General features: G+C 42.2%; 1 protein-coding gene across 5 annotated transcripts in view; it reads left to right on the forward strand.

Annotated features, from left to right (window-relative positions):
• Positions 1-12,764, forward strand: part of vps13c (vacuolar protein sorting 13 homolog C) — a 54,502-nt gene extending 41,738 nt beyond the window's left edge. For all 5 annotated transcript variants that reach the window (XM_085287201.1, XM_085287371.1, XM_085287286.1 and 2 more), the window contains 10 exons: positions 1,660-1,773; positions 1,926-2,001; positions 2,110-2,273; positions 2,354-2,399; positions 2,868-2,991; positions 5,938-6,052; positions 8,152-8,243; positions 8,333-8,456; positions 8,595-8,678; positions 11,690-12,764. In XM_085287201.1, the coding sequence (XP_085143327.1) occupies positions 1,660-1,773; positions 1,926-2,001; positions 2,110-2,273; positions 2,354-2,399; positions 2,868-2,991; positions 5,938-6,052; positions 8,152-8,243; positions 8,333-8,456; positions 8,595-8,678; positions 11,690-11,791 (1,041 nt within the window). In that variant the 3' untranslated portion in view covers positions 11,792-12,764. The remainder of the gene's footprint in view (positions 1-1,659; positions 1,774-1,925; positions 2,002-2,109; positions 2,274-2,353; positions 2,400-2,867; positions 2,992-5,937; positions 6,053-8,151; positions 8,244-8,332; positions 8,457-8,594; positions 8,679-11,689) is intronic.
• Positions 12,765-14,352: the final 1,588 nt, after the last annotated feature.

Genomic DNA, 14,352 nt, shown 5'->3' on the forward strand with positions numbered 1-14,352 from the left:
AAAAAACGTGCACAAGATATGAAGTTGCAACGCGTGTTTGCATACATAAGATTTTCTGGAGGAGGACAGACATTTGTTTAAAACTCTTAAAGATGTCGAAGAAGCTCCTTTGAGCAATTACTGTGATGTTCCTCCACCTCCAAACAAATGTCAGAAGGAATCCGAACCACAAAAGAAGCACGTATTCTTGGAAAAGTGGTTGCAGGAGGTGAGCTGGCTTCAAACAAATGATGAACGCACAGAGATGTGGTGCGGAATGTGCCGTGAAAATCCCACTCTAGGACAAAAACTGCTTTTTATATGGACGCAAACGCGCGTTGCAACTTCTTATCTGGTGCGCGTCTTTTATTTTGACAGTGAATGCGCACATGCGGATGTGCACCCGTGTAAATAACATAATGTTCTGCCGGGTGTGTTGTTGGTTTTCTCTCGATTTCTGAGTCGACAAGCGCCTTTGTTACTGGGACCAGTCATTTGAAGAAAGGCCCCCATTAGAACCCATGAGAAATGCAAGAAACGCATTATTGCTCAGTCTGCAATATCTTTCCCAGAACAAACACCAATTGCGAATAACATACTAAAAATAAACCTGAAAATCTGTTTAGAACAGCGTACTATGTTGCAAAGAGTGAACGACTACTGGCAAAATTTAGCAGTCTTTGCAAACTTCAAAAAGCAAATGGCCTCGATCTTGGTTCCACTTGTCTCTTACCCCTGACTTCAGTGGAAATTTCAAATTCAGGATCTGACACAGACTGATTCATGTCCTACACAGTTCTTACAAGTTCATAGAAATTTCTGTTCAATTAGAACCAAGTATTTGAGTTGATGATTGTAATTTTTATACAATGTTGTAATTTGTTTTTCAACAATTTTTTGATTAATGTTTTGTTTCCTTTACAATATTATACTTTAATGTATAATATTGTAAAGGAAACAAAACAGGAAACAAAACATCAATCAAAAAATTGCTCTCTTTTTTTATTCGGACTACTTACATTTATTTTGGGCTACCAAAAACTGAAGAGTCCCTGCCCGAAGGGCTACCAGGGATTTTGAAATTTTGAGAGCCCTGAGATAGATTATTTTTTTTAAATTACTTTTGTTTCAGCAACATTAAATTTAAAAACTGTACTTTTGCGTTAAAATATATATTTATAATTTTAATAAATGACAAATTAAAAATGCATGAACATTTTTTTTGTATCGAAAAAAATATCGAACCGTGACACCAAAGTATCGAACCGAACCGTGAATTTTGTGTATCGTTGCACCCCTGTCTGGTTTTATTACTACGTGCATATTAGTATTGTACAGCACTTTGGTCTACCAGGTGTGTTTTTAAAGTGCTATATAAATAAATAAATGATGATGATGATGAACATTTAACAAATTTGATCACGTGGACATTAGTATTAAACCTGTGTTAAATTCTGAAAGCGTCTCTGCAGAAGCAAAAGGCAGATAATCTGTGTTTTTACCCCTCAGCTGTAAAAGGTTGACGGGCATCTAACTTTGGGAATGCGATAACTTGAGAACGAAGCAACGTAGGATTTTCAAATTGATGCCATAGGTGTATCTACAACGAGGCTGGGGGGCACCATTGGTCGTATTTTAAAATCTCAAGAAAGAAAACCTGGTGTCTTTCTCTGCCTGCAGTTCCTGAAGCAGATGTATGTTCTGGTTCTGGGTCTGGACGTGCTGGGAAATCCATTTGGACTGATCCGAGGTCTGTCTGAGGGGGTGGAGGCCTTCTTCTACGAGCCCTTCCAGGTAACTCATCCTGAACTACACGACGACGTAATCGACTTTTTTCTGATAGTTACCAGGAAAGATTCTGATGTCAGTCTTATTTTTGGATCATGAGCTGAGAAACTGACAGGCAGGAGAATCCAGATGAAATAAAAGTGGTTTGTGTTTGTCAGGGAGCCGTTCAGGGTCCGGAGGAGTTTGCTGAAGGTTTTGTGATCGGTGTCCGCAGCCTGTTGGGCCACACAGTCGGTAAGAAAGCCAGAGGCATGATGGATGCGCAGTGACTGATTTAATGCCAACCAGGACAGATGATGACCACTGCGATCAGTATTATTAGCGAGCTGATTCCTCGTGCAGGTGGCGCCGCAGGCATGGTTTCCAAGATCACGGGATCGGTTGGTAAAGGTCTGGCAGCCATCACTATGGATAAAGAGTACCAACAGAAGCGACGTGAGGAGATGAACCGACCACCCAAAGACTTTGGAGAAAGTCTGGCTAAAGGAGGAAAAGGACTGCTGAAGGTACAGAGTGACAGAGTTCAGAGGTTTGTGTGTCCTGATGTGAGCCCGATGCAGTTCAGTAACAGTTCTTGTTTCTGCAGGGAGTCGTGGGCGGAGTAACCGGCATCGTCACCAAACCTGTGGAGGGTACGTGCTCCTCTGCCGTGAAACCCACACTGCTGCTGCAAACACTCAGTTTGGGGGTGAAGGGAAAAAGAAGAGAGCAGAGAGACTTTGCTTGATGGAGACAGACAAAATGTTACCATGAATGTTGAACCCAGCTTTATCCAGTGTGCCCATATGTCTTCTGTAAATATATGCAAATTGGTGCAAATCTACAGCAGATACGAACTTTGAGCTTTCGCATAGTGACGTTTACTAGTTACATTTTGACCATATTCACCTGTAGAGTCTCCATCTGAAGGAAAACAGAAACATGTTCTTTGCAGCAGAGTGCAGTACACTACTGTGAGTGATGATGAAATTCAACACCCAGACTAACCTGAATTAGATTAGATCCCCTTTCTGTCAGAGAAATGCAAGAAAACCCAAAACTGCAAATGTAGACTCTGGAGCTGCAGAGGATCAGAGCAGTTACTCTGTCTTTCTCTGTAGGAGCGAAGAAGGAGGGAGCAGCGGGTTTCTTTAAGGGGATCGGTAAAGGTCTGGTGGGGGTGGTGGCTCAGCCGACAGGCGGCATCGTGGACATGGCCAGCAGCACCTTCCAGGGCATCCAGAGGTATTTGCTTCAAGCTTTCGTCCGTGTCCAGTTTTTATTTTCACTCTTCAGTCTGTCAGTGACTCTGTTTATTCATACTTTGTCTCCAGTATTTTGCAGACTGAAGAACTTCCTGTGTTTTCTGTGTGCTTCTTAATGTGTTGTTTGTCTGCTCACTAATTTCTGCTTTTGTTTTCTGTCTCGTGTCGTTGTTGCCGGGAGTTTTGTTCATTGGTTTCTTGCTGTTTTGGTGTGTGAGTATTTCACATGAAGCATGTTAAAGCCGAACTCTTTAATCGCTGCCTGAGAGCTGAACTGTAGATCTGTTACAGAGGTTCAGGACTAGTTTTCCCCTTTTTAAATGTTTGGGTAGCATTCATTGTTGCACCAGATAAAACCTGATCAGACCTGATGAAGCAGTAGTGAGGGGGTCGAGCTTTAACCTGCGGCACTTTGACGTTTGCATGTTGACTGTTGCGGCAGATGGACGGTAAGTCGCTGCATCGTGTCAAGAGTTTAAACTGATTCATGCTCATCATGTCACCCACCATCAGTCTGCCTCTGCTGCCCCTTCCCCTTTCTTAAACCCACCAGCTCGTGGCAGCATTGTGATTCAGAAAGCCACACCCCCGAGGAGAGTCACAGGTCCTGCTTGTAAAGAGATCCGAAGTGCTTCATGCATTTACATCGTGAAAATTGAAAACATTTGTCTGCTTGGTCCTCGCAGTTTCCCTTCCGTTGTTTCCCACACGTAGACTTAACCTTAGCAGGTCACCCTGTGTCAACAACCAGCCAGTGTGGCGACTCTTTTTAGCATTTGTTCTGTCTTCGTCCCTCCACAGTCTATTTCACACCCTCATCCCTATTTTCAGGTCCCAGGTTTGAATCCACTGTCTGGGCTGTCTGCATGGGTCCTCCAGTCGTGCAGACATGCAGTTATTGGGCTTAGGGTGATTCTAAATTGCCGACCTCCCTGTGGGTTTGGCTGTCCAGCATTGCGGCAACACGATGATGGATTTAGAGTTAATCGACAGGATGAGAGGCAGCTGATCAGTTATTTATTTGTCACTCATAAAATATGTGTAGATACATTTATTGATTCATTAAGAGGCCGTGTGGACAAACCCATCTCTGCTAATCTATGGGAAACACTGTGTTCACGTCCTGCTGACGTTTCTGCAGGTATATAACCGAGGACAGATGAGTTTCTGTATACACTTACCTTAATCTCACCACTGAGTACTTTAAAGTCTGCAGTAACCTCTGTTGTCCCACCTGCCAGTGAATCTCAAAGCATCACCTGGTCTCTCCTCAGGGATTGGCTGACTGAATGGTCACATGGTTCTTCCAGCCTGAGTTTGGCACCTTGGTTCATACTGATTGTGTAAAGAAACACTAACAGCCACGGTGTTGGTTTGTTTGAGGTGACGCTCGCACTAAAAACAGCTTTGAGCTGCATCAAAGAGAAAACTGCACTGCAAAGTTCAAAGTACTGCTAAATATTTTTAAATACTAGTTGATTATTTCCATCTACATAGTACATTCTGAACATGTTAGGCGATGGTTCAGATTTAAAATATACGTGGAAGTAATTATAGATACTAGGAAGCAGGTGACAAATAATAATATCAAGTGTCTCATGAAGGTTCTGGGCCAGCGCTCTACCGGAGGGATGCAAATCATTCTTACTAAAGACATTCCCCTATTTGGATATCAACATCTGTCTTCTATATGTTCTTCTATCAGGACAGAGATATTTGGGATAAAGGTAGAACAACTCTGTGTACATCAGCAGTGACCTTTGCGTTTTGTCTTTAACTAGTCTTTTGTCCACACATTTAAGTAGAAAGAAATACTTTGAAATGCCCAAAACATTTCCCAGGAACCTTATCAACCTTCATCCTCCTCCCCCTCCTCCGTATGGAGGACACATCTGTCCTGTGACACGTCAGTCGGTTCATGATAACCTGTTGAATGTTACCGTTTCACGCTGTCACTGTAGAGGTCACCAAAGGTGAGATATCGCACCTGACGGAAGCTTCTCGCAGCATCGTGCGCATTAGAAATGAACCTGCTTCACTCTGAATGCGCTTCAGGGTTGAACTGCAACCTCGTTTCCAAAAAGGTTAGGACAAATATGAAGTTAAAGGAAAACATTTAAAATCTTTATTTGACTGAAAATGGATCAAAAAGACAACACTGAGTGTAATCAGTGGTACAAAATGACAGATAGATGCAGTAGTTTCTACAATTTAGAGAAAAAGTACTTCTTAAAGAATGAATTTAACAACATTAGAAGATCCACAGAATCCATAATTCTCTGTTCATAAACAGCCACTGGAAATATACACACAGGAGGCTCTGCTGAATAAGTGAAATAGAAAATTGTTTGGCTTCCAAAAGCACAGCAAGTGTTGGTAGAAGAATGAGTGACTCTTTACCGCCTCAAAGTCTGTGGCAGGTTTCAAACTGACCTGGTGTGCATCAGACGAGGGTGAGGTCTCTGCCCGTGCAGCAGCTCTTGGAACAATCTGGAAACAAGCCCTAGCTTTATTAATAGTGACATAATTCGTCACTACGGGGACAGAGTTAACATTAAACGCGTCCATTTAGCTTTCAAGAACTGAGAAAAATGTTTGTTTCAATATTTGATCTCTTACCTTTAAGATATTTTCAGTTAAATACAGACTTTAAATGGTTTGCAGATGACTGTTCTGTTTTGCTGTACATTTTGCACAGTGCACCAACATTTTTGGAAACGGGGTTGTAGCAGATCCAACTCTCAGGGCTCATTTTGTAGAAACGACTAGTCAGCATGCCGACTGATGATGCTTCAACTTCACTTCCACCATATGAAGTTATTAAGCTTCAGCAGGAAGGCACAGAAATGAGTCTGTTTCAGTTTCTGTAGCACTAGAATAATTTTTCAAGTGCGTCTCTGTTTTCCCGCGTGTGTTGTGATTTCAGGGCGGCCGAGGCGACAGAGGAAGTGACCAAGCTACGGCCGGTGCGTCTGATCAGGGAGGATGGGATCATCAGGCCGTATGACCTGACCGAGTCGCAGGGATTCGACCTTTTCCAGGTTCGATCGCTTTGACCGTTTTGCTCCATAACGACCCGATGTTGCTTGCTGAGAGGAAGCAGGTGTGGTCTTCTGCTGTTAAAAACAAAAACAGTTCTGCCCCAAAACCAATCAGCAGATAAAAATCCAAACCAGCAGCAGCTCTGAACACACACTCCGGATATTTATGAATTAAAAACAAGCTGAGCCAAAACACACATTCACTGTGAACACAGTCTACACCCAGCAATCAGGCAGACATCAGAAAGCAGGAGAAACGAGATATGAGGAATCAGATCTCAGCTGCTGGAAAACACACCAGAAAAACTTTATTCTGGAGCTGCTAATATATTGTGTGTCTGTGCTTCTAACCCCTTTTTTTTTCTTTCTTTTTTGTTTTTCTTCTTGTGTTGGTGCCACATGCAGCCTGAGGAGGAATAATCGTGTTCGTTTGGGCGGATCAACTTATCAATCAAGTGCTTTGAAAGACTATAATCCTGTCTATGACTAATAAAATGTTTATGGTTCAATTCCTCATCCTATAATATTCTATAATAGTCTATATTATTGTTATATCCACATTGATTCTGGATATTGAGATGATTCAGGTTTCTATGCATGCCAAAACTAATCTCTCTTCTCATACCTCAAACATTTCTACACTCAGCTCTCAGTTTATTACTTTTTCTACACAAAACATTTCTGCTTTTAGTTTTTTATTTCTGTTTATAAACAATAGTTTTTAAATGACCCTTTTTGTTTATAGCCATTTATTACATATTGTTTATTCAGACAAGACTAGCAGGTGGTGAAATTATTTTGCTATAAAGCTGAGATACATGTCCGTGTAGAGCTTACCGATATTTTTGTATCGTTCTGTAGCGTCAGCTTTAAATTCATTCTGAACTTGTATATGAACACTTGCTGTTTAATATTTGTGTCTTTGTGATGATGTACTCTTTGTACGACTCAGTCTGCATGACCTCTGTTGTGTCTGCACTAACTCTGAGTGTTTGTCAGCTGAGAGCGTGTCGCTGTCTGTAAGATTTGTGTTTAATAAAAATTCTTACTCACACCTTTCTTTTTCCAAATGCAGGGCTTGGTGGGAGGGGGCGGGGCTGTCGCCTTTACTGTCAGCATGTGGTTAGAAGAGTAACGACTCACTAACACGTGCTTTCACAGAATCACGCTATCACACACTCTGGTTCCGATCCTTCTTTTGAAGTAGGTCAGATTTCTCTCAGAGGGCGTGTTTGGTTTGCGTATACGTCTTTTAGTGTGCTTTGCAACATGTTAGCATCCTCGGCCATATAGAAGTGTGTGTATAGCTCCTCTGATACGTCCACAGTTTCCTCTCTCTTCTTCTGGTGGTGGGTTTGCTTCACTGGTTAATTAGTTATGGTTTATTCCACAAAACGGGATCACTTTTCACGCTTATTAACATTTCTGCTGTTAATCGAAGCATTCGGTGTCATGCTTTCAGAATTTCCTCCATCTGGCATCTGCACAAAAAGTTTGGGGTTCTCCAAGGAGAACGGTGTTTTTAAAGGATTATTACAAATAGTCGTATAGTTGGACTGCAAGTGTTTCAGAAAGATGCTCTACTTCTCACCTCATATAAGTCTGAATAAATACTTTCCTGTGAGATTAAGGTCTCGTTTGTTGGTTTCAGGATGTCCTTAATGCAAGATTATGTTCCTTTTATGAAAAAGCAGGATATATTTTAGGACAGGTCTATCTTTGATTTGGTTAATCTTTTTTTTTTTTTTTTCTGAGACAGATCCTTCCCTTCGCTATGAAGTCCTGTCGCAAATAAAAATAGATGCCAGCAACAAAAATGCCAAACCTGAACCTTCAGAATCTCCAAAACAATCAAACATGTCAGCTTGCTTCCTCCTTTTATATATAGCCGATTCTTTCATACTGTTAAATGTCCTTGTTTCAACTAGAAGTCATCCAGCAACGAGCTACACCGCATGGTAAAATCCACCTCTTGGTGCATCAGTGTGGACCCTGTATGGTTTTACTGAACGACGGGGTCACCTTATGTTCATGTATAATGTTCAGATTCAAACCGCAGGTGGTCGGTAAATAAAACCTGGGAGTCTTTGTGTTTCCAGCGATCAGAGATCAAACAGCTGGAGGGTGAAGTGTTCAGAGATCACTGTCTGTATCCTGGACACAGAAAGACCAACATCATCGTCACCAACAGGTAAAACCTGTTGTTATTTTATTGTGTTTTTTCGTTGCTGATTGTCAGCATGTGTCGTTGCTTACGGTGTCGTTGTTGTTTTTGTGCAGGAGGGTTTTGTGTGTTAAGGAGATAGAATTTGTGGGTCATTTCAACAAAGAGTGGGAATGTTTGTATGAGAACATCTGTCGACCGCCGGCTGTGGTGGGAAGTGAGCTGAAGATTTACAGCAAGGTACCAAAATAAACCTCTGAATAAAACTCAAATTCATCGGCCACATTTGTCGGCTGTTTAATCAGGAAGGTAACAATTAAGATTAGGTGTGAGGTCACATCCTGTAACCATGTTACATTTCAATGTCTTGTGTCTCAGGAGCAGCAGAAGCTGTCGTTTTCAAAGAGAGATGGTCAAGAGTTTGTGAGGAGCGTTCAGCTCAACGACCCTAACACTGCTCAGGTACTGTGTGTGTGTGTGTGTGTGTGGGTCTGTGAGGCTGCAGCACATTCTGACTTCAATATGGACCAAAGCTGATAGCAGCTTCCTGCTCAACTTCGTTTACAGTAGCATGTGGAGGACTACAAAGCAAGAGTAATGGCAAAGTGTGCTGTGTCAAGTTTAAAGTCAGTGTAACCATGGTAACTCATGCTGAATACATGACCTGGTTGGGACGAGGTTATATTCAGAGTCCACTTTCTGTTGTTCTTTTGTCGTAGCTGGTTTAAGTGCATTACAGACTGTTTGCTGGAGGAAAATGTTTCACATTGGTTCCCTGCAGAGCTGTAAAACCAGCAGATTTATCTGCGACAGCACATTGTTAGTGAAATTTTCATGTATCCATTTGAAGATTCTTTTTTTTTTTTACATTTAATTCTAATGTGCTGTTAAGTCTCTTTCACACTGTTTAACATGCAGCTCTTAGAACACAACACACACACATACCTGCTAAATCAGTCAATTTAGTCTCACTCTGATCTGCAGACAAACTAAAGTGATTTCCTCATCTCCTGTATCAGGCTGTGGGACAGCAAGCTTTAATATTTAAATGTATCTGGTTTAAAGTTTCAGAGCTCTCCTGTGCAGTCATAATTTTGGAGAGCGCACGCAGCCGTAACATTATTAACTTGAACTGAAAGCAGGCTAAGGAAAGCCTGAACACTGTTCATTGTAAACCTCTTGGGTCGATTATTTATCGAAGCTGCATCAAGCTACACAGTAGGTGAGAGCTAGAAGTCCGGCACAAGAGCAGCATTAGCATTCATGTCAATTTTCAAAATAAAAGACCAGGTCCAGATTAAACGCTCCACTTTTGAACAGCTTCTGGTGGGATTTCAAATTGTAAGGAGGACGGAACCAAATTCCATCAGAGACGCACAGAAAGCAGGAGACAGGAGGAGGTTTTAACTATTTATTGACGAACTCGCACTTAATGGAGTAAATAAGGACAGTTATGGTGTTTACCTAAGGCAGGTGTGACGTGTGCAGCACATAACAGTATTAATGAGCTCAGTTTGGCCCCAATAACAGCGTGAAACAAACAGTAATAATCACCAAAACAAAGACTGTTTATGTCTGCGTGAGCAAACCTGAGGCATTGCAAATTACACTGCTTCCTCTTTACGTGCTACAAACTAACCACGCTCGCCTCTGTGTTGCACATTAACCCTGCTTTCGTCTGTGTGCTACATAATAATCCTAACTCACTTCTGCATTTTGCAAAAAGTTCTGCTTACTTTGTCATGCTACAAAGTTACCACAAACCTCTCGACAACTAACCCCACTCACTGTGGGGGGTTGCTAACGTACAGGCCCTGTCCAAAAAATTTGAATATCATGGAAAAGTTTATTTATTTCCATAATTTCATTCAAAACTTTAAACTTTCATAGATTATAGATTCAGGGCCCACGACTTAAACGATTTCAAGTACTTAGTTGTTCATTTGTACATAATAAACCCACGAAAACAGGATTTCAAAAAATTAGAATACTGTGAAGACATCACCATTTACTTCTCAGTTTTTGCAGGAAAAAAAGAAAAAATTAGGATCAAATCAGTCAAAATGTGGTATTTTCAAAATGATATGTTAATCTTCAATACTTGGTTGGGAATCCCGTCGCCGGAATCACTGCTTCGATGCGCCGTCTCCTTGATGCAATCGGCCTGTGGTGTTGCCTGGCAGTTATGGAAGCCCAGGTGTTCTTGATGCTTGCTGACGGCTCTTCTTTGTTTTGTTCTGGTGGACCTCATTTTCCTCTTGATACCCCACAGATTCTCAATGGGGTTTAGGTCCGGCGAGTAGGCTGGCCAGTCAAGCACTGTGATGGCATGGCAATCAAACCAGGTTTTGGTGCTTCTGGTGGTATGTGCAGGGGCCAGGTCCTGCTGGAAGATGAAATCTGCATCTCCATACAGATCCTCAGCAGAAGGAATCATGAAGCCCTCTAAAACATTCTGGTACACTGTTGTGGTGACCTTGGATTTAAGAAAGCAGAGTTTACCAATACCTGCACCGGACATTGCACCCCAAAACATGACTGACTGTGGATATTTCACACTGGATCTCAAGCAGCATGGGTTCTGTTTCTCACCCGTCTTCCTCCAAACCCTTGGACCTTGATTCCCGAATGAAAGGCACAATTTACTTTCATCAGAAAAGAGGACCTTTGACCACTGGCCACCAGTCCAGTCCATCTTCTCCTTGGCCCAGTTGAGTCGCTTCTGACGTTGGCTCAGGTGCAGAAGTGGTTTTGAAGCTTTGACTCCTGCCTCATTCCACCCTTTCTGGATCTCTGACAGATTCTTGAATCTTCTGTCTGATAATCTGCTGAAAGCCCCCGTCATCTCTTCTGCTGGTGCATCTTCTACTGCCACATTTTGCCCTTCCTCTGGACTTTCCATTGATATGCTTGGACACAGCACTGTGAACAGCCAGCCTCCTTAGCTATGAACCTTTGTGGCTTACCCATCCTATGGAGGGTTCCAATGATGCTCTTCTGGCCTGTTGTCAAGTCTGAAGTCGTCCCCATATTGAACCTAACTGAGGCAATTGGGTCAAAGTGAAACAATTTAATGACACTTGGGAAAACCTGTGCAGGTGCTTTGAGTTTAGTAGATGAGTTCGTGGGTTTATTATGTACAAATAAACAACAGTACTTCAAATTATTTAAGTTGTGGGCCCTGAATCTATAATCTATGAAAGTCATGAAAGGAATTATGGAAATAAATAAACTTTTCCATGATATTCAAATTTTTTGGAAAGGGCCTGTATACTCACATTATTTGTTGAGTTGTTTTTTTGTTAATCTGAGGTGAATTTAGTGCATTTAAATAAAAATCACAGAATGGATGCCTCAGTATGGGTGAAGCGTCTGTATGGGTGGAAACCTGGGTATGAATGAAAGCCTCGGTGTGGATGTGTGTTGTTTCGTGATGTAACCCTCCCCAACCTGGTTCCTCTTGTTCCCTGCAGAAGCTGCACACCGCCATATTTGATGCTCAGATGGCACAGCGGCAGCGTCGCATGGCAAGACAGAAGTCACAGCGCTTCCTGAAACTGGGCAACAAGCAGTGAGGTCACTTCCTGTCTGCAGCTGATTCACAGTAAATATTTGGAAAGCTTGCAGGAAGGTTTCTGTTGCTTTAAGAAATGTAAACGGATTTATGCCGGCACATACATGTGTTCAGTTAAAATGTCCAGTCAGACATTTAGGTTTTTTTCATCATGCTAACATGCTAACAGTGGGAAGCTCTTACTTATCAAATGAAAGAATTATGGGATTGTAGTTTTCTTTTTTGTTGCTTGACACAAAAAAGCTGGACACAGCTGCTGTGATGTCACACATTGGTTTCTGTAGTTCCGGTTTGAAGCTCAGCTTTGTGTTTCTGAAGAGTAAGAAAGTTGACCTGTGAAACTATTGAATGAGAACAGTGAAGGAAGAAATGAAGTCACAATATTATGAGAAATATTTAATTCCATCCAAATATCTATATCTATATATGCTGGTTGGTTATTTTGTTTTATTACCTTAATTTGTATTTAATTGTTTTTAGTTTAAGTTGTGTTTTGTTTGGGGGGAGGTGTCATTGGCTAGCTGCAACACTTCACGCCCATGATGAATCCATAAAAACACATTGCACTAAAAGACTATTTGATCTAATTGCTAATATGAATGCTGTTGTTCATGTCCAGTTAAATAAACACAAAGATCTCATCAGTTTATCATGAAATAATCCCACTGTTTTAAACATACAGTCAATGTTAACTATTCCAGTTTGACCTGCAGATCTTTGTCTGTTTAAACAGCGCAATGAAACGTGTTTTTTCCTCAAAGACCAGATGAATGTGTTTACATCGTTTCAGACCTGCTGAGTGAAACGAGGAAATCGTTTCACTTTATTTTTATTGGGTTTTTTTGCTGTAACCAAAAGTCTGTATTTGTCTCTGTGCTGATGTTGGGCAGAAGGAGCTCTTTTCTATTGGAAAGGAAAACAAAATACACTGACCTGTAACCTGAACAATTTTCTATAAAGATGACATTGAACTACTTCTGGTGGATATTGTTGTTTTTTGGGGGGATTTTTATGAGTGAGAAATCAGCGATATCACAGCAGCTTCTGGGACAGCCCTCAACTTTTATTTGACATCAGATTAAAGTTCACTATATACTTTAAGTTCACTATTGTCAGAGTAAAAGACTGACCTCCTTCTATTGCTTCACAAGAGTTCAGATCTAACTTATCAACTCAATAAATAACACTGAAAAAATATGATAATTGCATTCTTCATTATTTAACCTGGTGTTCTTATTAACAGTCGTAACAATGGGGCAAGAGGTAAAAGGATACTAAAAGTTAAAATAACACCAGCACCAATCCAAAATCATCTGGACACACCTGCAGATTACATGCTGCCCCCTGGTGGTGAAAGCTTTGGTTAAAATTACAAGGAGGTCATAAAAGAGAAGTACTATTTTCATTATCAAAATATTTCATCAAATCTGAGAGAATGAGTCCTAACTTGGTGCATCACAGACTGAGATTCAAATATTAGTCTGTGACCTGTAAAGAATTACAAACAAAAGCAAGATTTAATCCTAAAGCAAAAACTAATCTGCACTCAGCTTCCCAATGAGATTAGCGGTCCGTCAATTTTCTTTTGCCAATCCAGGGTTCAGGGTCGTCATGAAGCAGGCATGGAGGAGTGCATGGCTCAAGGAGGACCACCGGAGGGGCATCCGTGCCACCCTCCTGGGAAGAGCTGAGGAGAGCCCCAGACGAGGGGTCACCCAGCAGCCACGGAGCAGAAGCCAGAGGGGGAATGCCTCCCCTGCACCCTGGTGACACACCCGCACCCCAAGGCCCTACTTGTGTGGGTGGGTGTGTTGGAGCGGGAAGAGGGAGGCAGCCGGGGATGGGGAGGAAAAGGAGGAGATGCCCCTCCCTGGGGCCAGCTCTCCCGCTGACCCCAGTAGGCACCCCCGTCCTTCGGCACCCACCAAGGCAAGGAAGCCCAGGCCCATCCAGACCGGGGCCTACAGCAGCAGGACCACCCAGCCCGACAGGACCTGGGGGAGCCCACCCGACGCCACTGCTGCACACAGCCACGAGGAGAACACTCTCTAAGAGCAACCAGAGCCACTAACCAGGTTATGACCGCAACCCCTGGGTTAAGCCCTCCAGGGATAACGTCCCTAAGGATTCTCCAGACGCCCTAAGCGTCAAGGTTGATGTGGGACACCTCCACAACAACCACAATGGCGAAGGCGGGACCAAACCACGACCCCCCACCCCCGCTAAGTGATGTAGCCGATCAAAGGAGCCCAGAGGGATTGATGTAATGTGGTGGCAGAGGCTGTCTTGAGACTAATGTGATCTATTAGAAGGTTTCTATATTGGCTAGAATTAAGATTTTTATTTTTCCAGTTGATGAGGACCGTTTTCTTGGCGATGCATAGGGCAGTAAAAACCATGTGGACTGTATTAGTTTCTGTAGTGACATCATCCAATTTGCCCAACAAGCACACTAAAGGGGAGGTTGGAATTTTACATTTCAGACACTTTGATAAGTCTTTACTAGGGGTGCAACGATACTTGTATCGATATTGAACCGTTCAATACAGTGCTTTCGGTTCG

This window comes from Mchenga conophoros, linkage group LG1, assembly GCF_057382185.1.
Source record: "Mchenga conophoros isolate Kocher_MC1m ecotype Shallow Benthic linkage group LG1, M_conophoros_male_GT1.1, whole genome shotgun sequence".
Classification (NCBI taxonomy): domain Eukaryota; kingdom Metazoa; phylum Chordata; class Actinopteri; order Cichliformes; family Cichlidae; genus Mchenga; species Mchenga conophoros.